Below are 26629 nucleotides of genomic sequence, written 5' to 3'. Positions count from 1 at the left end.
TTCAGGGCTGCCCTGTCACAGTGGAAAGCAACACCAGGCAGAACTCAGACGATACCCACAGAGGGAACATTTTGACCAGCCCTAGCCAGAGAGAATTGCCCATTCTCATGGTGGGAACACGAGTTTTGGCAAGCCTTGCCATCACAGGCTAAAGTTCTCTGGAGTCCTAAATAAACTTGAAAGATAGTCTAGGCCACAAAGACTGCAACTCCTAGGCAAGACCTAGTGCTGTACTGGGCTCAGAGCCAGTGGACAGGGGTGGCATGCAACCTAGTGAGACACCACCCTGGGTCGCTAATGGAGTGCTTGTGCCCCCCTCCCCAACGCTAGGCTGCAGAGCTCACAGCTATGAAAGAGACTCCTTCCTTCTGCTTGAGGAGAGGAGAGGGAAGAGTACAAAGGGCTTTGTCTTGCAATTTGGATATCAGCTCAGCCACAGCAGAAAGGACACTGGGCAGTTCTGAGGCCCCAATTCCAGGCCCTAGTTCCTAGATGACATTTCTAGACACACCCTGGGCCAGAAAGGAACCTGCTGCCTTGAAGGGAAGGACCCAGTCCTGGCAGGATTCATCACCAGCTCTTGGGCCCTGAATAAACAGCAGAGGTAGCTAAGTAGTACACACCACGGGTGTTGGATGAGACTCTGAGATGTGCCAGCTTCAAGTGTGACCCAGCACATTCCCAGCTGTGGTAGCTTGAGAAAAGCAGAAGGAAGAGTAAAAGGGACTTTGTCTTGCAGCTTAGGTACCAGCTTGGCCACAGTGGAGTAGGGTACCAAGCGGGCTCTTAGGGTCCCCCAATTCTAGGTATTGGTTCTCTTAGGGTCCCCATTTCCAGGCATTGGTTCTTGGACAGCATTTGCAGCATTTTTAGACTTGCCTTGGGCTAGAGGGGAACCAACTGCCCTGAAAGGTGAGTCCCAAGCCTGGCAGCATTCACCAAAAGCTAACTAAAAAGTCTGTGGTCCTTAAGTGAACATTAATTGTAGCCTGACAGCACTCATTGTGGGCCTGTGGTGGTGGCGGCCACAGGAAACGACTCCTCTGTCTGTGAAAAGGAAAGAGAGGAGTGGAAAGGGCTATGTCTTGTGGTTTGAGTGCCAGTTCAGCTGCAGAAAAATACAGCACCAGGTAGATTTCTAAGGTTTCTGACTCCAGACCTTGGCTCCCAGATGGTACCTCTGGACCCACATGGGGCCTGGGGGAACTTGCAGCCCTTAAGGGAAAGACACAAGACTAGCTGGCTTCATCATCTGTTGATTGTAGAGCCCTAGGGCCTTAAGCGAACATAGGTGGTAGCCAGGTTACAGCAGGCCTTGGGTGAGATCCGGTGCTGTGCTAGCTTCAGGTCTGACCCAGTGCAGTCCCAGTGGCTGTGGCCACAGGTGTGCTGTGTCACCCCTCCCCCAGCTCCAGGCAGCTCGGCACTGAGAGAGAGAGAGAGATTCCGTTTGTTTGGCAGAAAATAAGAGAAGAGAACAAGAGTGTTTGCCTGGTAATTCAGAGAATTTTTCCAGATTTTTTCCAAGACCACCAAGAGTCACAGCATTACTGGGCTTGGGATGCTTCCTAATGCAGATATGGTTGCAGTGACCAAAAACTTAGATCACAACACCCAAGTCCCTTTGAATACCTGGAAAGCCTTCCCAAGAAGGATAGGTAAAAACAAACTCAGACTGTGAAGTCAACAATAAATACCTAATTCTTCAATGTCCAGACATCAGTGAACAACCACAGGCATCAAGACCATCCAGAAAAGCATGACTTCATCAAATGAAGTAAATAAAGCAACAGGGACCTATCACAGAGAGAAAGAGATATGTGGTTTTTCTAACACAGAATTCAAAATAGCTATTTTGAGGAAACTCAAGAGAAATTCAAGATAATACAGAGAAGGAATTCAGGATCCTATCAGATAAACTTAAAAAAAAAAAAAAGAGTTTGAAATAATTAAAAAGAAACAGAAATTCTGGAGTTGAAAAATGCAACTGACATACTGAAGAATGTATCAGAGTCTCTTGATAGCAGAATTGATCAAGCAGAACAAAGAATTAGTAAGCTTGAAGACAGGCTATTTGAAAATATACAATCAGAGAAGACAATAGAAAAAAGAATAAAAAAGAATGAAGTATGCTTACAAGATTTAGAAAATAGCCTCAACGGGGCAAATCTAAGAGTTATGGGCCTTAAAGAGGAGGCAGAGACAGAGATGGGGTAGAAAGGTTATTCAAAGAGATAATAACAGAGAACTTCCCAAACCTCAAGAAAGGCATCAATATTCAGTATAAGAAGGTTACAGCACACCAAGCAGATTTAACCCAAAGAAGAATACCTCAAGACATTTAATATCAAACTACTAAAGGTGAAGGATAAAGAAAGGATCCTAAAAGCAGCAAGAGAAAAGAAACAACTAACACACAATGGAGCTCCAATATGTCTCTCAGTGGAAAGCTTACAGGCAAGGAGAGAGTGGCATGATATATATATTTAAAGTGCTGAGGGAAAAAATACTGTACCCTAGAATAGTAAAGCTGGGGAAAATATCCATCAAACATGAAGGAGAAATAAAGATGTTCGCAGACAAACAAAAGCTGAGGAATTTCATCAACACAAGATCTGTCCTACAAGAAATGCTAAAGGGAGATATTTAATTCAAAAGAAAAAGACATTAGTGAGCAGTAAGAAATCATCTGAAGACACAAAACTCACTGCTGATTTTAAGTACACAGAAAAACACAGGATATTAAATACTGTAATTGCTGTATGTAAATTAGTCACATGTTAAGTAGAAAGGCTAAAAGAGGAACCAATCAAAAATAGTAACTACAACAACTTTCAAGACATGGACAGTACAATAAGACGTAAATATGAACAACAAGAAGTTTAAAAGCGGGGGGACAAGGTTAAAGTGTAGAATTCTTACTAGTTTTCTTTTCAAATTTCTCATTCGTTTAGGCAATCAGTGTTGTCATCAGTTTAAAATAATGGGCTATAATTATTTGCAAGCTTCATGGTAGTCTCAAATCAAATAACATACAACAGCTACACAAAAAGTAAAAAGCACCAAGAAATTAAAACATACCACCTGAGAAAATCACCATCACTAAAGGAAGACAGAAAGGAAGAAAAAAAGGAAGAGAAGACTACACAACAACAGTAAAACAAATAACAAAATCACAGAAGTACGTCCTTACTTATCAATAATAACACTGGATGTAAATGGACTAAACTCTCCAATCAAAAGACATACAGTGGCTGAACGGATTAAAAAACAAGACTCAACAATCTGTTACCTAAAAGAAACATGCTTAACCTATAAAGACATGAATACATTGAAAATAAAATAATGGAAAAATATATTCAATGCAAATGGAAAACAAAATAGGAAGAGTAGCTATACTTATATCAGACAAAATAGATTACAAGACAAAAACCATAGAAAGAGACAAATGAGGTTATTATATAATGATAAAGGGGTCAACTCAGCAAGAGGGCATAACTTTATTGTAAATATATATGCAACTGACACTGAAGCACCCAGATATATAAGGCAAATATTATTAGAGCTAAAGAGAGAGATAGACCCCAATACAATAATAGCCAGACACTTCAACATCCCTCTTTTAGCATGGGACAGATTATCCAGACAGAAAATCAACAAAGAAACATTGGACTTAATCTCCACTACAGACCAAATGAACCTAAGAGATACTTACAGAGCATTTTATTCAATAGATGTAGAGTGCACATTCTTCTCCTGAACACATGGATCATTCTCAAGGATAGACCATATATTAGACCACAAAACAAGTCTTAAAACATTAAAAAAATTCAAATATAAAGTATCTTCTCTGACCACAATAGAATAAAACTAGAAGTCAATAACAAGAGGAATTTTGATAACTATTCAAACATATCAAATTTAAACAATATGCTCCTGAATGACCAGTGGGTCAGTGAAGAAATTAAGAGGGAGTTGAAGGGCAGGCAATTAAAGTTCAGATAACAGGCATGGATGAAAGAAGGAATTGAAATATTTCTTGAACCAAATCATAAGGGAAACATAACATACCAAAACCTATGGAATACAGCAAAAGCAGTATTGAGAGAAGTTTATAGCTATAAGTGCCTATACCAAAAATAGTAGAAAAACATCAAACAAACAACCTAATAATACATCTTAAAGAACTAGAAAAGCAAGAGAAAAACCAAACCCAAAATTACTAGAAGAAATAACAAAGATCAGAGCAGAGATAAATTAAATTGAAATGAAGAAAACAATACAAAAGACCAATGAAAGGAAAAATTTGTTTTTTGAAAAGATAAATAAAATCAATAAACTTCCAGCCAGACTAAGAAAAAAAGACAGAAGACTCAAATAAATAAAATTGGAGACGAAAAAGAAGACATTACAACCAATGCCACAGAAATTCAAAGGATCATTAGAGGCAACTATACGCCAATAGATTGGAAAACCTAGAAGAAATGAATACATTCCTAGACACATACAACCTACCAAGATTGAACCATGAAGAAATCTAAGATTTAGACAGACCAATAACAGGTAACGAGATTGAAGCCATAAGAAAAAGTCTTCCAGCAAAGAAAAGCCCAGGACTCGATGGCTTCATTGCTGAATTTCAGCACACATTTAAAGAACTAATACCAATCTTACTCAAACTATCCCCAAAAATAGAAGAGGTGGGAATACTGTGAAACTCATTCTATGAGGCCAGTATTACCTTGATACCAAATCCAGAAAAAGACATATCAAAAAAAGAGAACTACAGGTCAATATCCCTGATGAGCACTGATGCAAAAATCTAAGACAAAATTAACAAACCAAAGTCAATGACATATTAGAAAAATCATTCATTATGATCAAGTGGGATTTATCCAAGGGATGCAAGGATGGTTCAATATACACAAATCAATCAATGTGATACACTGTATCAACAGAATGAAGTACAAAAGTCATATGATCATTTCAATTGATACTGAAAAGCATTTGATAAAATTCAACATCCTTTCATGACAAAAAAAAAATTTTTAAAAACTCGGTATAGAAGGAACATACTTCAACATAATAAAAGCCATATATGATAGATCCACAGTTAGTACCATACTAAATGGGGAAAAACTGAAAGTCTTTCCTCTAAGACCTGGAACACAAGTATACCCACTTTCACCACTGTTATTGAACAGTACTGGAAGTCCCTAGCTACAGCAATCAGACAAGAAAAAGATATGAAGGGCATCCAGATTGGGATGGAAGAAGGTCAAATCATCCTTGCTTGCAGAAGATATAATTTTTTTTTTTTTGAGATGGAGTCTCCCTCTGTCACCCAGGCTGGAGTGCAGTGGCTCAATCTCTCCTCACTGCAACCTCTGCCTCCTGGGTTTAAGTGATTCTCCTGCCTCAGCCTCCTGATTAGCTGGGATTAAGGTGCGAGCCACCACACCTGGCTTTTTTTTTTTTTTTTTTGTATTTTTAGTAGAAATGGGATTTCAGCATGTTGGTCAGGCTGGTCTCGAACCCCTGACCTCATGATCTGCCCTCCTCAGCCTCCCAAAGTGCTGGGATTACAGGCGTGAGCCACCGTACCTGGATGATACAATCTTATATTTGGAAAAACATGAAGTCTCTATCAAAAAACTATTAGAACTTACATATAAATTCAGAAAAGTTGTAGGATACAAAATCAACATACAAAAAATCAGTAGCATTTCTATATGCCAAGAGCAAACAATCTGAAAAAGAAATAAAAAAGTAATCCTGTTTACAATACGTACAATTAAAACTAAATACATAGGAATTAACATAACCAAAGAATTGAAAGATCTCTGTAATGAAAACTATAAAATATTGATGCAAAAAATTAAACAGGACACAAAAAAGGAAAACATTCCATGTTCATGGATTGGAAGATTCAATATTGTTAAAATGTCCATACTACCCAAAGCAATCTACAGGTTCAATGCAACCCTTATCAAAATACCAAAGACATTCTTTACAGAAATAGGAAAAAAAATCCTAGAATTTGTATGGAACCCACCAAAGACCCAGCAGAATAGCCAAAGCTATTCTAAACAAAATGAACAAAACTGGAGGAATCACATTACCTGACTTCAAATTATACCACAGAGCTATAGTAACCAAAACAGCATGGTACTGGCATAAAAACAGACACATAGACCAATGGAACAGAACAGAGAACCCAGAGTCAAATCAATACATCTACAGTGAACTCATTTTTGAGAAAGGTATTAAGTACATATATTGGGGAAAGGACAGTCTCTTCAAGAAATGGTGCTGGGGGCTGGGCATGGTGGCTGACACCTGTAATCCCAGCAATTTCGGAGGCCGAGGTGGTGGAGATCACCTGAGGTCAGGAGTTCAAGACCAGCCTGGCCAACATGGGGAAACCCCATCTCTACTAAAAAATACAAAAGTTACGCGGGCGTGGTGGGCACAGGCTTGTAATCCCAGCTACTTGGAGGCTGAGGCAGGAGAATCGCTTGAACATGGGAGGTGGAGGTTGCAGTGAGCCGAGATCATGCCATTGTACTCCAGCCTGGGTGATAAGAGTGAAACTTCTGTCTCAAAAAAAAAAAAAAAAAAAAAAAGGTGCTGGGAAAACTACATATCAATATGCAGAAGAATGAAACTAGACCCTTATCTCTTGCCATATACAAAACACAAGTGAATTAAAGACCTAAGTCTAAGATCTCCAACTGCATTTAGGAAACTCTCCAGAACATTGGAGTGGGCAAAGATTTCTTGAGCAATATCCCATAAGCACAGGCTACCAAAGCCAAAATGGACAAGTAGAATCACATAAAATTAAAAAGCTTCTGCAAAGTGAGACTCAAAAAAAAAAAAAAAAAAAAAAAAAAAAAGCTTCTGCACAGCAAGGGAAACAATCAAAAAATTGAAGAGACAACCCACGGAATGGGGGAAAAATATTTGCAAACGATCCATCTGACAAGGGATTAATAACCAGAATACACAAAAAGCTCAAACAACACTACAGGAAAAAAATCTAATAATCCAAATAAAAATGGGCAAAAGATCTAAATAGACATTTCTTAGGTGAAGACATAAAAATGGCAAATAGGTACATGAAAAGGTGCTCAGCATCACTGATCATTAGAGAAATGCAAATCAAAACTAGAATGAAATATCATCTCACCCAAGTTAAAATGGATTTCATCCAAAAGACAGGCAGTAACAAATGCCGGAGAAAGGGAACCCCTGTACGGTGTGGGTGGGAATGTAAATTAGTATAACCACTACGGAGAACAGTTTGGAAGTTCCTCAAAAAACTAAAAATAGAACTACCATATGATCTAGCAATCCCAGTGCTAGGTATATACCCCCAAAAAAGGAATTCAATATATTGAAGAGATACCTACTCCCATGTTGATTGCAGCACAATTCACAATAGTCAAGCTTTGGAAGCAACCTAAGTGTCCATCAACAGGCGAATGGATAGACAATGTGGCACACGTACACAATGGAGCACTATTCAGCCATCAAAAAGAGTGAGATCCTGTCATTTGCAACAATATGGGTAGAACTGGAGGCCATTATGCTAAGTGAAATAAGCCAGGCACAAAAAGACAAACTTCACCATATTCTCACTTATTTGTGGGAGCTAAAAATTAAATCAATTGAACTCTTGGATATAGAGAGTAGAATGATGGTTGCCAGGGGTTGGAAAGAGTGTGGTGTGTGTGTGTGTGTGTGTGTGGTGGGGGGTTGTTGTGGAAGAGTGTAGGGATGGTTAATGAGTTCAAAAAATAGAATAAGATGTGGTATTTGATATCACAACAGGGTGACTATAGTCAATAATAATTTAATTGGACGTTTAAAAATAACTAAAAGAGTATAATTAGATTGTAACACAAAGAATAAATGCTTAAGGTGATGGATACCCCACTTCCCCTGATGTGATTATTATACATTTTATGCCTTTATCAAAATCTCATAAAACCCCAAAATATATATACCTACTATGTACCCACAACAATTAAGGATAAAAAAATTTAAAAACATAGTTTACCCATTACTAAGCAATGTATTATTTTTCTAGTGTTGCACTTTATAAATGGAATTACACTTTACCTTTCCTCTATGACTTGCTTTTATCATTCCATATTATGCTTGTGAGATTCATCCATATTGATTAGTGTTGTTTTGTATATTTTCATTGTTGTATAGTGTATACATTGTTAGCATGTTTACACCAGGGGTGTAAACCATGGATGGAGCTGGAAGCCATTACACTCAGCAAACTAATGCAGGAACAGAAAACCAAACACTGCATGTTCTCACTTGTAAGTGGGAGCTGAATGATGAGAACACATGGACACATGGTGGGGTGAGTGGGAACAACATATGCAGGGAACCTGCTGGTTGTGGGGAATGGGGAGAGGGAGAGCCTCAGGAAGAATAGCTAAGGGATACTGGGTGTAATACCTCAGTGATGGGATGATCTGTGCAGCAAACCACCATGGCACATGTTACCTATATAACAAACCGGCTGTGCCCCTCAACTTGAAAGCTGAAGAAAAAAAAATAAAGACCAGCTTGGGCAACAGGTGGAGACCCTGTCTTTACAGAAAGTGGAAAAATTGGCCAGGCATGGTGACACATGCCACTTGGGAGGCTGAGATGGGAGGATTGCTAGAGCCTAGGAGTTTGAGGTTGTGGTGAAGTGTGGTCATGTCATGCCACCGCACTCCAGCCTGGGTGACAGACTGAGACCCTGTTGAAAGAAAAGAAAAGAAAAGAAAAGAAAAGAAAAGAAAGAGAGAGAGAGAGAGAGAAAGAAAGAGAGAGAGAAAGAGAGAGAAAGAGAGAGAGAAAGAAATAAAGAAAGAAAGGAAAGAGAAAGAAAGAAAGAGAAAGAAAGAGAAAGAAAGAAAGAAAGAAAGAAAGAAAGAAAGAAAGAAAGAAAGAAAGAAAGAAAGAAAGAAAGAAAGAAAGAAAGAGAAAGAAAGAGACTAAGCCAATCTATTGGTTGAACCGCAGGTGATTTTGTTGTGGTAGAAACCGGTGAGCGCCACTGAAAAGCACTGCCTTGCCTTTGCTAGCCTCACATTGTATAGGCTGGAAAAGCCAGATTTTTTTTTCTAGTCTGTCTTGTAGCTAGAATTGGCCATATAACCCACTGTGGCCAATGAGATATACAAGGACATCTAAGAAATTATTTTCTTTTCCTTTTTCTTTCTCTTTTTGATATAGGGTCTCATTGCCACCCAGGTTGAAGTGTAGCGGCCCAATCATAGCTTACTGCAGCCTCAAACTCCTGGGCTTGGGCATTCTTCCTACCTCAGCCTCCCCAGTAGCTAAGACTACCTGGGGTGTGCCACCATGCCCGCTAATTTTTATTTTGTGCATACAGGCATGGTTTTGCCATGTTGCCCATGCTGGTCTCGAACTCCTGAGCTCAGGTAATCCACCCACCTCAGCCTCCCAGTGCTGGGATTACAGGCATGTGCCACCGCACCCAGCGCAGTTACTTTCTATTCTGACAAAACGATAGCACCATTAAGGAAAAGGTCCTCTTTGCTACGTTGGCCACTCACTGTCACCCGCCTTTCTCACACTGAGTGAAGACTTGTGCTGTTAGAGCTTCAGCAGCCATCTTGTGACCATGAGGCCACAGATGAGGCCAACACTGAGGATGGTGGAGAAGAAGGTGGAAAAAGCCTAGGGCCTTAACCACTGGCTACTTCTAGGCTTCTTTTTAAGCAGCAGAAATTTTTTGTTGTTGTTGTTAAACCATTATTAATCAAGTTTTCTGTTACTTACAGTTAAACCAATAGTAATAGGCATGTTTGGTTTCTTCATTATACATTTCTCCATGAGTGGAAATTAAAGTTTCTTTCTTCTTCTTTTTTTGCAATTGCAAACAATGCTGCTACAAATATTATTTTACACATCTCCTTAGGTAACTGTGCATGGGTTTCTCTAGGGTATATAATGGTATTGAGCTTGTAACCATGGGGGATGTGCATCTTTAACTTTGCCTGATAATGTAAAATTCTTTCAAATTGGTTGTGCCAGTTTACCCTTCCATCAGCAATCCACATTAGTGTTCCATTGTTGCGTATCCTCACCAATGACTTTCTAAAACTTTAATATATTTATCAATCTGGTATACGTAAAATGGATCTCATTGGGCTATTAATATTTTTCTTTGATTACTAATGAGGCTGAACATCAGGTCATATATTCATTAATGAGCTGAATTTATCAAATGTTTACTTGCATAGTTTGAGTAACTTTCGAATTGTAGAAATCCTTCACTATCCTGAGACAATAAAGATATTCTATATTTCTAAATTTTTTCAGTTTAGCCTTTCATATGTACATATTTAATTCATCTGAGATTATTTTTACACATAGTATGAGGTTAAAAATTTTTTACTTCATTTTTTACTAAGCCGAGGAAAGCAGGAAGTAAAAAAACATTTTGAAACAAAGCTTTATTTTGTCCCTATTGAGATGATCATCTAATTTTACTCCTTTAAGCTATTAATGTAATAAATTACATTAAAACATTTAAAAATATTATACACAACTTGAACTTCTGGTATAAATAAACTTGATCATATATCATATATTTTTCATATATATTACTGGATCTATGTATTTATTTATTTAGAGACAAGGTCTCACTTTGTTACCTAGGCTGGAGTAGAGTGGTAAGATCACAGCTCACTGTGGCCTCAAATTCCCGGGCTTGGGCAATCCTCCTGCCTCAGCCTCCCAAATAGCTAGGACTACAAGTGGATGCCACTACACTTGGCTAATTTTTAATTTTTGCATAGAGATAGGGTCTCTCTCTGTTCCCCAGACTGGTCTGAAACTCCTGGCCTCAAGCAACCCTCCTGCCTTGGCCTCCCCAAAGTGCTGGGATTAAAGGCGTGAGCCACTATGCCTGGCCTATTGCTAAATTTATTTGATAATATTTTATTCAGGATTTGGCATCTACATTCATGAATAAGATCAGCTTATGATTATGATTTTCCTTTCTTACATAGCTCTTGCCTGAATTTTGGGTATGCTAACGACTTCATCTCACTGTTTAGCATTGGAATTATCTGTGCTAGTGCTCTCTTCTCCTCAATGATTGTTAAATAATAATCGTTTCTTTTCAGTTAAAACATTGGTCAAGTTCTATATGTATTTTTTGGGTCAACTTTGACGATTTACATTTTTCTAGAATATTTTCCTTAGGTGCTGTGGAATTGGGGCCCACTGAATAATGCTGCTTGGCTCCCTGGATTCAGCCCCCTTCCTAGGGATATGTATGGACACATTTTCCACCTTGGCAGGGGTCCCGGGTCCAGAGTACGTAAAACTCCTGGGTCTCTGTGTGTGCCTGAGTGGCTGCTCTGCTGAGACTCCACACAGCTCTGTGTATTGGACCCAAGGCCCTGGTGGCATGGGCTCATAAGGGCATCTCCTGATCGTGCGTTGCAGAGATCCATGGGAGAAGTGTGGTACTGGCATAAGGATGAATATGTAGGGCAATGGAATAGAATTTAAAAATCCAGAAATATACTGTCACATTCACTCTTAACTGACTTTCAACAAGAGTGCCGAAACAATTCAATGGGGGAAATGACAGTCTTTTCAGCAAATTACGCTGGGACAACTAGATATCCAGATATAAAAGAATTCATTTGGACTCCACCGCAAAATGAACTCACTGCAAATACAGACCAAATACAAACTCAAAATAGACCAAAGACTTCAATGTAAGAGCTAACACTGTAATACTCATAGGAAGAAAAATAGTGTGGTACTTTGTCACTTTGGATTTGGCAACGGTTTATTTGATATGACACCCAAAGCACACAGAACCAAAGAAAAAAATAAGTAATTAGGAATTCATAAAAATGTAAACTTTTGTGCTTTAAGGATATCAAGAAGAACCTGAAAAGACAATTCACAGAATGGGAGAAAATCCTTGTAAATCATATGTTTGATAAAGAACTTGTATCTAGAATATAAAGAACTCTTAGGGCCAGGTGCGGTGGCTCACAAGTAAGGTAATTATTTACCCAACTCTTGGTGAAACAGTGAGTGAGGGCGATCATCGTGATGGTGGGTTAAATCAAGAAATTAATGTTGCCAAATTGTTAAGAAACACCTCCTACCATCACACAGTTCAAAGCTCAACAATCACAAATATGGTGGCTCTCTGAGCGCTTTCCTACAGCATTGTTTATCGTCATGTCATAGTCTTGTCTACTTTACAAATTTTTATTTTACGATCGTTTGTATTCATCCATCCATTCATTCATTTTCTAACCTACTTATTCCAGTTCAGGGTTGTGGCTGGCCAGAGCCCATTCCGGCAGCTCAGGGCTCAAGGCAGGAGCCTACCCTGGACAGGACGCCATCCCATTGTAGGGCACACTGACATTCACACCCACACTCACTCCAACAGAGACCACGCAGACACACAAATGAACTTCAAGTGCACAGCTTTGGGATGTGGGAGGAAACCAGAATACCTGGAGGAAGCTCACACAGACACAGGGAGAGCATGCAAACTCCACACAGCAGTGGCCCCAACAGGGAATCAAGTTTTTTCTAATCAATCTTATAATGAACATTATTTGAGGACCTGCTGTTTGTCATTTCCTATGTTTGGAATTCTCCCCCAGTTGGCTAGGTTTTACTTCTTTTCAATAATGCAGATGTCACCTTTTTAGGAAAGTCCTCCCTGACTCCCTCTCCTCCAGGGCCAGAATTGGTGCACCCTCTTTGTGCTCCTCTGCACCCTGGCCTCACTCCTATATAATGTCTGTTTCTTGTTTGTCTCTCGCACCAAATGAAAGATTATTGAAGGCAGGTACTTTATCCTTTAGTTAAAAGCACCTTGCCCTGTGTCTAGGTGCTTAATAGACTAAAGAAGTCTGTCTATACCTCGTGATAACCTACTAACTTTAACAGTAATGTATCTTGCCTCTCAGGTAGAATTTGCGGGGTGTGTGTGTGTGTGTGTGTGTGTGTGTGTACGGGTACTGGACACCACCGGGGTTGACTTTTATAAACCAGCAGGACACATTTTGAGATATTTCCAGGATTTGCCACCAACCCGAATGAGGCTCTTGGATTGAGGATTAGGTATGGACACATTGTAAAACTCTAATCCAAGAGTCTAGCATTTTCTAAGTTAGTAATTAGTTCTGATTATCAATTTTTTTGTGTTTTATAAAAGAAGGCACTTGAAAATAACATATAAGACATATTCCATTAAGTGCCACTAGGATTTTAAAATCTAGTTTAAGTTTTCATATTTCTATATTTAAAATTTAAAAAATTAAATACCCCTTTTTCATTTTCTCATTTGATAAATAGGCTTTTCTCTTCAGAATTGTATGTATGACAGGCTTCTGTCCCAATGTGGCCATCTGTGTGCTGAGTACTATGGAATTCTGTAAAAACAAAATAAAATTTCATTTTTTATTATTTTCATAGCTAAAGTAATTTGATATGACATCATGATATATTGAATTTGTTATTGTGGTTAAGATATTGTTTACATTTGTAAATTTACTTTGTGCTCAAGATTCAGCTTTGTTCTTTCCACCTTATAGCCTCCTCCCCATGCGAACTTAATGAATTACAAGTAAGTCACAATACAGTTTCCAACTCATCAAAATCTCTACACACAATCAGAATCCTGAATGAACTGAAACTATGGGAATACTTAAATAAATAACCCTAGTTTTAATCTTAATGAAATATATAGTAGAGTTTCTAAAACTCATCTGTTAGAATTCTTTCTACATGAACCTGCCTTCGAAATGACATGTTCTTTCAAGGAAGGTTTCAAACGATATCTGGAGGTTTTAAGAAAAATGCTCTTAGAAATCAGATTGATCTGCCGGGCGCGGTGGCTCAAGCCTGTCATCCCAGCACTTTGGGAGGCCGAGACGGGCGGATCACGAGGTCAGGAGATCGAGACCATCCTGGCTAACACGGTGAAACCCCGTCTCTACTAAAAAATACAAAAAACTAGCCAGGCGTGGTGGCAGCGCCTGTAGTCCCAGCTACTCCGGAGGCTGAGGCAGGAGAATGGTGTGAACCCGGGAGGCGGAGCTTGCAGTGAGCTGAGATCTGGCCAGTGCACTCCAGCTTGGGCGACAGAGCGAGACTCCGTCTCAAAAAAAAAAAAAAAAAAAAAAAGAAATCAGATTGATCTGAAAAGCTCCCTTTTTCTCATGATACATAAGGAGAAGGGGAATTGAGTTGGAATTATTCCTAGTAAGGTACTTTTAGAACAGAAGCAACTGTTTTACTATGGGAAATTTCTAGAATTAAAAAATCAGACGATGAGGGCTAGTCTAGAATTTTATCCTAATCCTCTAATACTGCTTTTGTTTAACTTTCTAAAAACATGGCATCCACTCACAAAGGAACCTTTAAGATCGTTATCATGAGTGCCAGTAAGGGGGGATTCAAGGGGCGAAGGGGTTATCTGGCAGTAAAGCACATTGTGGGAAGCAGGAATAATGGTCAGGGAAGGCCTTTCCTGAAGAATACTCATTTCATGATTTTTTTTTTTTTTGAGACAGAGTTTTGCTCTGTTGCCCAGGCTGGAATGCAATGGCACAGTCTCGGCTCACTGCAACCTCCACCTCCTGGGTTCAAGTGATTCTGCTACCTCAGCCTCCCAAGTAGCTGAGATTATAGGCATGCACCATCATGCCCCACTAATTTTTTTAATATTTAGTAGAGACAGGGTTTCACTATGTTGGTCAGACTAGTCTCGAACTCCTGACCTCAGGTGATCCACCTGCCTCTGCCTCCCAAAGTGCTGGGATTACAGGCATGAGCCACTGCACCCAGCCTATTTGATGATTTTTATAGAGAAATATAGGTTTGCCTAATAAATAATAACAGATATTTTAATTTTGTTTCTGAAAATCATATTTACTATTCAGAATTTTAAATACAACTACCTTTTGTATAACTGCTGAGGAAAGAGTAAATGAAACATTCTTAATGTAGCAAAGAGTAAGATGGAAGTAAGGCCGGGCGCGGTGGCTCAAGCCTGTAATCCCAGCACTTTGGGAGGCCGAGACGGGCGGATCACGAGGTCAGGAGATCGAGACCATCCTGGCTAACACGGTGAAACCCCGTCTCTACTAAAAAATACAAAAAACTAGCCGGGCGAGGTGGCGGGCGCCTGTAGTCCCAGCTACCCGGGAGGCTGAGGCAGGAGAATGGCGTAAACCCGGGAGGCGGAGCTTGCAGTGAGCTGAGATCCGGCCACTGCACTCCAGCCCGGGAGATAGAGCGAGACTCCGTCTCAAAAAAAAAAAAAAAAAAAAGATGGAAGTAAAATATAATAAATAACACATATAAGAAGATTGTAGGAAAAATATCAAGAAAAAGTTATTATAATCATATAAACAAGCTTAAAAATATATTTTCTTGATTAAGAAAGTAATTCATGGTCATTAAGGATAATTTTATAAATATGGAAAAAATTAACACATAAAAATTATCAAAAAGGCAAAAACCACATTAGTGTTTTCTTCAGATTTACCAAGTACAGGCTACTGTTTTATATTCATGTTCAGTCTATAAACATCATTTTCAATGTCTGCATAATTTTTCACTGAGTGAATCACCATCATTTGCTTAACACTCCTGTATTGGACATTTTGGTGGTTTTATTTTTTTCACTATTGGTAATATTATTGCTAGGAACATCATCAGATACACAGTCTTTTCTATGGTTAGGACTATTTCTTTTGATAAGATTCTTGGAAGTGTGATTGCTGGGTCAAAAGCTATAAACACTTTAAAAACTCTTTTAGGCTGGGCGCAGTGGTTCAACACCTGTAATCCCAGCATTTTGGGAGGCCAAAGTAGGTGGATCACCTAAGGTCAAGAGTTTAAGGCCAGTCTAGCCAACATGGTGAAACTCTGTCTCTACTAAAAATACAAAAAATAGCTGGGCCTGGTAGCAGGCTCCTGTAGTCCTAGCTACTCGGGAGGCTGAGGCAAGAGAATCACCTGAACTCAGGAGGTGGAGGCTGCAGTGAGTTAATATCATGCCACTGCACTCCGGCCTGGGCAACAGAGAGACTCTGTCTCCAAAAAAAAAAAAAAAAAAAAAAAACCAAAAACTTTTTAGCCTGGCATGGTGGTGCGCACCTATAGTCCCAGCTACTCAGGAGGCTAAGGCAGGAGGATCATGTGAGCCCAGGAGTTTGAGGCTACAGTGAGCTATAATCACACTACTGCACTCCAGCCTGGGTAACAGAGTGAGAACCCATCTCTAAATCTCTAAAAACAAACAAACAAACAAAACTCTCTTGATACATATTGCCAAAATAATTTCTAAAAGAATTATACCAATTTATGTTATTACTAGTGATCTATGACAGAACAAGTTTCATTATATTACTGCTAATGTTTGTGTTGTTATTATTACTATTATTATTTGAGATAAGGTCTTACTCTGTCACCCAGGCTAGAGCGCAGTGGCTCAATCACAGCTCACTGCAACCTCTGCCTTTCAGCCTCAAGCAATCTTCCCACCTCAGCCTCCCGAATAGCTGTGACAAGTGTGTGCCACCACGTCTGGTTAATTTTGGTACTTTTTGTACAGATGGGGTTTTGCTATGTTGCCCAGACTGGTCTTGAACTCCTGGGCTCAAGTAATCTTCCTGCCTCAGCCTTCCAAAGTGCTGGGATTATAGGTGTGAGTTACCATGCTTGGTATTATTATTTTTAATAGTATTATTATTATGATATTATTATTTTTAAATAGTATTTTAAAATATACTAAATAGTATTTCAAAATATTATAATAGTATTGCTATTAAAAATAACCGTATTAAAAATAGGATTATTATTTTTAATAGTATTTTTCTAGTTATATCATCAACATATGGCTACACATATTGTTACATTTAATAAACATAGTTCTGTCGATCTCACCTGATTTTTTAGCAGCATTTGATACATGGGATGAATCCTCCCATTTGAAACACTCTAACTTGGCTTGGTTATCACGCCCTCCTGCTCTATTAGTGGTTCCCAGGGTCTGGCCATAGGCCCCGCTCTCAGAGTATATTCTCTTCCTACATGATCTCATTTCACTAACATGGCTTCAAATATCATCCAATTTCTGTACAACTCATCAAATTGTAAGTCAGATCCCAAACTGTATATCTAGTTCTAGACTGAGGATCTAATTAGATTTTTTTTTTTTTTTTTTTTTTTTTTGAGACGGAGTCTTGCTCTGTCACCCGGGCTGGAGTGCAGTGGCCGGATCTCAGCTCACTGCAAGCTCCGCCTCCCGGGTTTACGCCATTCTCCTGCCTCACCCTCCGGAGTAGCTGGGACTACAGGCGCTCCCCACCTCGCCCGGCTAGTTTTTTTTTTTGTATTTTTTAGTAGAGACGGGGTTTCACCGTGTTAGCCAGGATGGTCTTGATCTCCTGACCTCGTGATCCGCCCGTCTCGGCCTCCCAAAGTGCTGGGATTACAGGCTTGAGCCACCGCGCCCGGCCCTAATTAGATTTTTAATCGTGACTTCCAGTTGTCTCAGAAGCACTTCAAACCAATATGTTCAAAACTACATTGCTGCCTTGAGGCTTTGCCTCTCAAATCTGCATTTACAAATATTTGTTGAACAAATAATGAAAAATCTCACCACCCCAAGGAGAGTATGTATTCATGAGACAGCTGTGATAAGAGAATTCTAGACAGAAGGAACAACAGTTACAAAGTCCCTGAGGTGGAAGAGGAGTTACTATGCTTGAGGAATTGACAGGAAAGTGATGGCTCGTGTATAGTAGAAGGGGGAGACTAGTAAGCAGATAAGGTCAGAGAAGAGACAGGCAAGGGCTACATCATGCTAAGCATTGTATGCTTTGCAAAATAGGTTAGATTTTATTCTTAGTACAATGGCCAAACATTGAAGAGATTTTAAAATAGAATTTTAAATTATTTTATTTCAAAATTGTTTGACTCACAAGAAGTCTCCAAGTACCCTTTCCCCAGCTTTTCCCAATGGGAATAGTTGACACAATCCTAACGCATTGTCAAAACTAGGAAATTGATGCTGATACAACATTATTAACTTGGGTACAGACCTTATTCAGATATCACCAACTTTTCCAGGTACTCTTTTATTTATTTATTTAGCATAGTTCTATAAAACTTTATCACATGTGTAGATTCATGTAATCACCCCCACAACCAGAACACAAGAGTGAATACATCACATAGAAGAAACTCCGTCATGTTACCACTTAAGATTCACAACTGTCCACATAGCCTAACCCCTGAAAACCACTTACCTGTTTTCTATTACTACAATCTGTTACCTCTAAAATGTTCTATAAATGGAATCATACAGTATGGAATCATACAATGGAATCAGCACTTTGAAAGCGGCTATTTAGCTCAGCATCCATCCAAGTTGTTGGGTGTTATCAATAGTTAATTCCTGAAATGTTAAGAGCTAAATGATAAAACTCTTAGAAGAAAACATAGGGAAAAATATTCAGGACATTGGATCTGGCAACGATTTCTTGGATAAGACACAAAATCCCAGGAAACAAAAGGAAAAATAGCTTTCATTAAAATTAAAAAGTTCTGTGCCTCAAAAGTCCCTATGAACAGAAGAAAAAGGTAATCCACAGGATAGAAGAAAATATTTTTGAATCACATATCTGATAAAACATTAATATCCAGAATATACAGAAAACGTAAACCTGAGCAATAAAAAATAACACCAAACAACCTAATTAAAAAATGAGTCTGGGAGCAAAGGGATCAATTTGCTCCACTCACTATAGCCATATACACCATTGGAGGACCTGAGGTTATACTCAACCCACCTGCAGCTTCCACCAGTGGAGCCTGCATGCATTTTTTATCTGGAGGCCTAGGGATTCACCTGCCGTGCCCACCACTGCCAGTGTCCCATGCACACCATCTGAGGGCTTAAGGATGGTCCTGACCTGTCCACTGCCACCACCACCAGTGCCCCAGCATGCTGTCTGGGGACCTGGGGATAGATCCACCCTGCTTGTTGCAAGTGGCACCCAGAAGCACCATTGCAGTCATGAGGATAAGCCAGATCTGCCTATCTCCACCTTCACCAGTGCCCACACGCATCATTCAGAAGCCTAGAGGTCAACTCACCCCAACTGCCGCTGCCAGTGTATATGCGTGTTGTCCAGGGGCCGGCAGATTGATCTGCCCCATCTGCTACTACTGACACTCACATATACCCTCCAGAGGCCTGAGGATTGTTCTGCCCTGCCTGACACCACTAGCACTTATGTATGCCTTTCGGGGGCCTGAGAATAGACCTGTCCTGCCCATCACTGCCATCATGTGGATTTACTGAAGACCTTGGGACTCGCCTGCCCAACCTTCCAATGGCACTGGCACCCACATGTGTGTGCCACATGGAGGCCTGGGGATTGGTCAATTCAGTCAACCACTGCAATTACTGGCACTCATGTGCTGCATGGGGGCTGAAGGGTTGGCCTGCTGCTGCTACTGCCACTGCTTTTGCAATGAATGCTGCCAAGGGGCCTGAGGACCTGACACCCATTTGGCCCTCTGCTGCCACTGCCAGCACTCAAGCAAGCCACCTTCATAGCTTTTGAAGTCTTAGCTATAAAATGTTTGCCCAGATCAATGTCCTAAAGCATTTCCTCTGTTTTCTTCTAGTAGTTTTATAGTTTCATGTCTTACCTTTAAGTCTTTAATTCACTTTGAGTTGATATATATATAGTGAGAGAAAAAGGTTTAATTTCATCCTTCTGTATATGAATATCCAGTTTTCCCAGCATAATTTATTGAAGAGGGTATCCTTTCCCCAATGTATGTTCTTGGTGCCCTTGTCAAAAATTAGTTGGCTGTAAATATGTGGATTTATTTCTGGATTCTCTATTCTATCAGTCTGTTTTTATAACAATACCATGCTGGTTTGTTTTTTTTTTTTTTTTTTTTTTTGAGACAGAGTCTCGCTCTGTCGCCCAGGCTGGAGTGCAGTGGCCGGATCTCAGCTCACTGCAAGCTCCGCCTCCCGGGTTCACGCCATTCTCCTGCCTCAGCCTCCCGAGTAGCTGGGACTACAGGCGCCCGCCACCTCGCCCGGCTAGTTTTTTGTATTTTTTAGTAGAGACGGGGTTTCACCGTGTTAGCCAGGATGGTCTCGATCTCCTGACCTCGTGATCCGCCCGTCTCGGTCTCCCAAAGTGCTGGGATGACAGGCTTGAGCCACCGCGCCCGGCCCCATGCTGTTTTTTTACTACAGCTTTGTACTATATTTGAAGTCAGGTTGTGTATGCCCCTAGCTCAGAAGATTGTGGAAACCCCAATCCACAGATTCATAAAGTCAAATATTTCCAAGTAAATTTTTTTTTTAAATTCACATTTAGATACATCATAGTAAAACTGCAGAAAACAAAAGACAGAGAGAAAAATCTCAAAAGCAGCCAGAGGAGAAAACATGGATTGCTTACTTACTCAACACCTCCTGTAAGCTGTAGTACCCTACTTTTTAATCGAGCCAATTCTGGCAACACACTTCACACATTTATAACCTGACAGAATCTCACATCGACTCTAGCATCATCAACTCAAGCATCATTTTCCCTTCTCTGTCAAGGCCTGTCTATCCCTGCATCTTGGCTGCCCGTGGAAACCTATTCTGCATTTAGAGATGCACAACCTGGAAGTACTAGGAGTTAACAAGCCAGGGGGAAACCTCTGACTAATGGAGGATGGGAACCTTTCTTCTCCTGTGTGAGGCAACTCTGAGGCATTTTCTGTTCTTCTGTTGGACAATTTAAAAACACATTCCACATGGCTTCCTGGAGGGGCTCAGCGAGATTGTGCTCTAGCGGTCCACAGCATTGATAGCCTAAAAATTGTATCTCCCTCCTTTCCTGGCACACCTTTCCTGCTCCTCCACTCTTATTCCTGGCATCATCTCCAAAAATAAACTACAAGCACACTTCTGAGGAGCCCGGGTTAAGACAGTTTCGAAGGAGTAACAGGCAGAAAGATGGTTTCCTAACAGCAACAGTGGAAGTAAGGAGCTAGTGAAACAGTATCTGATGAAACTGAAGAGAGTTGCCAGTTAGAAATAATATACAATCGGCAGAACAAATATAAAGCAAATCTAAGAATATATTGTGTCTATATTAGATGAAAATGAACTTAATGCTCTAATTAAAGACATATAATGACAGTCAAGATAAAAAACAGAAGCAAAAACTCAACTTTAGAGTGTTTATAAGACGCATATTAAAAATATGTCTGGTTTGAGTTGGTGTTTGAAAAAAACTGTAAGGATACAGGAAGCTGAAAGTGAAAGCAGGAAAAATGTACACCCACATACAAATATTACCCCCCCCCAATCTGTTTTAGCTATATCAGAAAAACACTTTGTAAAACAAAGCATTTCTAAAGATAAAGGTGGTCATCACTTCATTTCATCATTGTGGATGATTGGATCAAAATTGTAGTTTCAAAATAATCCCTTCAAACTGCTCGTGTGAAACAAAAGCCCTGATTTGGTGATGGCAGCCATCTTGGAGGCAGTGACACCTAATTAGAGACCAAAAACATGAGTAGAAGTTACAGAGATGAAGAAAACGGATGGGCGGTTGGTATGCAGGGAATAGCATAAGCCAAAACATAGATGCATGAAAACAGCAGGTGTGTGTGAGGAGACAGCAGAATCCAGTGGCCGGAGGGAAGACAGCTGTAGAGAGCTGAGACCAGAGAAGAGGGGCAGAGGCAGATAAGGTTTTGTATGTCACAGTAAGAGCCTAAGAGTTAAGGGTCTATGCTGTTGCTAATGGAGAGCCATAGAAAGGATTTAATAAAATCACATCATCATGGATAAATGTGCAGATGAAAAGAAAGTAAAGTATTATGAACGCACTACATAACATTAAAAGGTGCATATTCACTTAAAATGATTAGAAATTAAGCCAATAGTCATACTTAAAGTGTTTAATTACCATTAATTTATTTTATTCCCTCTAAAGTTGATTACCAGATGAAACAATTGGTTGTGTATCCTTCTGATTTATCAATCCTTTCCTTGGGAATTTGATTACCATGAGATAGGATAACATGCTATTAAAAAATCAGATAGCTCTTGACTCATTAAAATGTAAACAGTCCCATAGGAAATTAACAGTCAGCTAATTCCTCATTTTAGATTTTTTTAAATACATTTTAATTGTAACAGAAGACAAAATTTAAATCTTGAAAGAGGTAAATTTGTAACAAAAAGAAAGGATTTATTCACAGTGTTGCATCTTTAGAAAATTCATTTATCTCCAAGTGATAAAGGATTCAATAAGTGATGAGACATTTTTGAAAGAAGGCTTTGATATGGATGCTCAAAGAACATCTCTAAAGCACCTTAATGTTCAGCCCCTTCATGAATGAGGAGGTTAATAGAAAATATGCCCTATACACCAATAACAGAAAAGCAGACCACCAAATCATGAGTGAACTCCCATTCACAATTGCTACAAAGAGAATAAAATATCTAGGAACACAACTCACAAGGGACGTGAGGGACCTCTTCCAAGAACTACAAACCACTGCTCAAGGAAAGAAGACGCAAACAAACGGAAAAAAATTCCATGCTCATGGATAGGAAGAATCAATGTCGTGAAAATGGTCATACTGCTGGAAGTAATTTATAGATTCAGTGCTATTCCCATCAAGCTACCATTGACTTTCTTCACAGAACTAGAAAAAAACTACTTTAAATTTCATATGGAACCAAAACAGAGCCTGAATGGCCAAGACGATCCTAATCAAAAAGAATAAAGCTAGGAGGCATCACACTACCTGACCTGAAACTATACTACAAGGCTACAGTAACCAAAACAGCATGGTACTGGTAACAAAACAGATATATAGACCAATGGAACAGAACAGAGGCCTCAGAAATAACGCCACACATTTACAACCATCTGATCTTCAACAAACCTGACAAAAACAAGCAATGGGGAAAGGATCCCCTATTTCATAAATGATGCCGGGAAAACTGGCTAGCCTTATTCAGAAAACAGAAACTGGATCCCTTCCTTAAACCTCATACAAAAATTAACTCAAGATGGATTAAAGACTTAAATGTAAAACCTGAAACCATAAAAACCCTAGAAGAAAACGTAGGCAATATCATTAAGGATATAGGCATGGGCAAAGACTTCATGACTAAAACACCAAAAGCAATGGCAACAAAAGACAAAATTGACAAATGGGATCTAATTACACTAAAGAGCTTCTGCACAGCAAAAGAAACTATCATCAGAGTGAAAAGGCAACCTACAGAATGGGAGAAAATTTTTGCAATCTATCCATCTGACAAAAGTCTAATATCCAGAATCTACAAGGAACTTAAAACAAATTTACAATAAAAAAAAAAAAAAACTTCATCGAAAAGTGGGCAAAGGATATGAACAGGCCCTTCTCAAAAGAAAACATTTATGCAGCCAACAAGCATATGAAAAAAAGCTCATCATCACTGGTCATTAGAGAAATGCAAACCAAAACCATAATGAGATACTATCTCGCACCAGTTAGAATGGCCACCACTGAAAAGTCTGGAAACAACAGGTGCTAGTGAGGATGCAGAGAAACAGGAATGTTTTTACACTGTTGGTGGGAGTATAAATTAGTTCAACCGTTGTGGAAGGCACTGTGGCGATTCCTCAAATGCCCATCAATGATAGACTGGATAAAGAAAATGTGGCACATACACACCATGGAATACTATGCAGTCATAAAAAAGGATGAGTTCATGTCCTTTGCAGGGACATGGATGAAACTGGAAACCATCATCTTCAGCAAACTAACACAGGAACAGAAAACCAAACACTGCATGTTCTTACTCATAAGTGGGAGTTAACAATGAGAACACATGAACACAGGGAGGGGAGCATCACACACCAGGGCCTGTCGAAGGATGAGGGGAAAAGGGAGGGAGAGCATTTGGCCAAATACCTAATGCATACAGGGTTTAAAACCTAGATGATGGGTTGATAGGTGCAGCAAACTACTATGGCACATGTATAGCTATGTAACAAACGTACACATTCTGTATGTGTATCCCATAACTTAGAGTAAAATTAAAAAATAAATAAAAAGAAAATATGAAGAATGTTCAATTAGAGTTCTAAAGAAAGGTTTACTATTGTAGAGATGGAGCATAAGTTCAAAAGCACTATAATGGCTAAACTAAAAGGTATCATGCAAATGTATTTAGTTAGGTGTGGGCAGCTTAAAACCCTGTCTATCGATTATAAATTATTCACAGTCCCTACAAAAGAAAGACAGCATTCTAGTTCTTACTATGATGATACTAATGTTTCCACCTACTATTGAAGGTTCTTCTGCACTCCCGAGCAACTCATCAGGATCAGCATTTTCTGGATCATATACCCATACACTGATAACCTAGAAAAGAAAATTTGTTTGCAATTCTTTACATTTTGTACAGCTTTCATTTTTAGTTGTGGCAAAACTTAACCATAAACACATTTTTTATTTAAAAATTTTTGATTATCCCACTTTTAAAAATAAAAAGCAAAAGTGCTTTACATAGGTAAAGGATGTCAACTGAAAGACATATGAAGGAAGAATTAACACAATGCCTGTACACCCCTTAAGTATGGAATGTTGAAATGTCATATGAACGCTTACGGGTATTTTTTGAGACGGAGTTTTGCTCTTGTTGCTCAGGCTGGAGTGCAATGGTGGTATCTCGGCTCACTGCAACCTCTGCCTCCCAGTTCAGGTGATTCTCCTGCCTCAGCCTTCCTAGTAGCTGGGATTACAGGTGCCTGCTACCACGCCTGGTTAATTTTTTGTATTTTTAGAGAGACAGAGTTTCACCATGTTGGCCAGGCTGGTCTCAAACTCCTGACCTCAGGTGATCTACCTGCCTTGGCCTCCCAAATTTCTGGGATTATAGGCATGAGCTACTGTGCCTGGCCTATTTTTCTGTTTCTTTGCTTTTCTTTTTTTTTGAGACAGAGTCTCACTCTGTCGCCCAGGCTGGAGTGCAGTAGTGCAATCTCAGCTCACTGCAACCTCTGCCTCCTGGGTTCAAGCAATTCTCCTGCCTCAGCCTCCTTGAGTAGCTGGGATTACAGGCACTCACCACCATGCCTGGCTAATTTTTGTATTTTTAGTAGAGATGGGGTTTCACCATGTTGGCCAAGCTGGTCTCGAACTCCTGACCTCAGGTGATTCGCCTGCCTCGGCCTCCCGAAGTGCTGGGATTACAGACGTGAGCCACCACGCCTAGCCTATCTTTCTTTATAGCCATAAATAGACACGGCAACCTCACCCCCACTCACGTACTTTTTATAAAAATGAAATCACCCTATACATGTTATTTGTAACTTAACATTTGTGACTTGATGCAAGGCCAGTTCAATAGATACAGTACTGTTTTCTTTCTTATTTTTTCTTGAATATTTATTCATATACTTAAAAATTATGTTAAAAATACAGCAAAAGCTGACTCTCCCACCCTGTACTCCATCACTCAATTCCCATAAATCCATCTGCACTCCATAGGTATTATTAGTAAGTGCTTGCTTAGATTCCTATAAAATGTTTGTGTATAACCAACAGATATATTATTTTCATCCCTTTTACAAAATGCTAGGATGCTAAACATATTTTTTCTGAATTTTTTGTTCATCATCTAAAGTTATTTTAGAGATCTTTATATATTTCACTGATTTTTCAGTTGGATATTACTCTAAATTATGGAGGAACCACAATTTATTTAACCGGTAACCTACTGATAAACGTTAGTTTCTCCCTTGCCATTATAATCAATCAAGGCGACAATGAGCAACTTTGTACAACTTTGAGCATATTGGTAGGGCACATGCCTAAAAGTGTAATTGTTGAGTCATGGGGTAAACACGTTGTAATTTTCATAGATACTGATAAACTGCTGTCTGCAGCAGTTGTACCAATAGGGTCTCTCACTAGTGATGTATGAGAGTTCTTCTTCCCTCACGTTCTTTCCCAACATCAGGTTTTGTCATACGTTCAATTATTGCCAGTCTGATGGGTGAAAAATGGTATTGTGGTATCATTGTTTAAAAAATTTTATTTATTTATTTTTATTTGAGATGGAGTTTTGCTCTGTCGCCCAGGCTAGAGTGCAATGGTGCAATCTCACCTCACTGCAACCTCCACCTCCCAGGTACAAGCAATTTTCCGGCCTCAGCTTCCCGAGTAGCTGGGATTACAGGTGCCCACCACCATGCTCGGTTAAGTTTTGTATTTGTAGTAGAGACGGGGTTTTGCCATGTTGGCCAGGCTGGTTTCGAACTCCTGACCTCAGGTGATCTGCCTGCCTCGGCCTCCCAAAGTGCTGGGATTACAGGTATGAGCCACCACACCCAGCCTGGTACTGCATTATAGTTTAAATCTGCACATCTCTTATTTTGAGAAAGTATGAGCTTCTTTCCAGTATGTTCAAGTTCCACTTGCATTTCATTTGCTCATTTTTTGTTGTTGTTGTTGTTGTTGGATTTTTTCTCTTTTAATGGTTTAT

At 39.6% G+C, this 26629-nt stretch overlaps 1 protein-coding gene across 4 annotated transcripts in view; it reads right to left on the bottom strand.

The window, feature by feature from the left end:
• CATSPERE (catsper channel auxiliary subunit epsilon) overlaps window positions 1-26629 on the bottom strand; it is a 162151-nt gene that overhangs the window by 103144 nt on the left and 32378 nt on the right. For 2 of the 4 annotated variants that reach the window (XM_010353277.2, XM_010353278.2), the window contains exons 7-8: window positions 24427-24504; window positions 13357-13463 (exon numbers count right to left, since the gene is read on the bottom strand). The exons of 1 other annotated variant lie outside the window; for it this stretch is intronic. In XM_010353277.2, coding sequence (XP_010351579.1) covers window positions 13357-13463; window positions 24427-24504 — 185 coding nt within the window. The remainder of the gene's footprint in view (window positions 1-13356; window positions 13464-24426; window positions 24505-26629) is intronic. One more of the 4 variants, XM_010353279.2, reaches the window with a different exon arrangement.

The sequence above is a fragment of the Rhinopithecus roxellana genome, chromosome 8 (assembly GCF_007565055.1).
Source record: "Rhinopithecus roxellana isolate Shanxi Qingling chromosome 8, ASM756505v1, whole genome shotgun sequence".
Lineage (NCBI taxonomy): Eukaryota > Metazoa > Chordata > Mammalia > Primates > Cercopithecidae > Rhinopithecus > Rhinopithecus roxellana.
The sequence above is the reverse complement of the archived record's forward strand: the minus strand, read 5'-3'. Positions and strand labels throughout refer to the sequence as shown.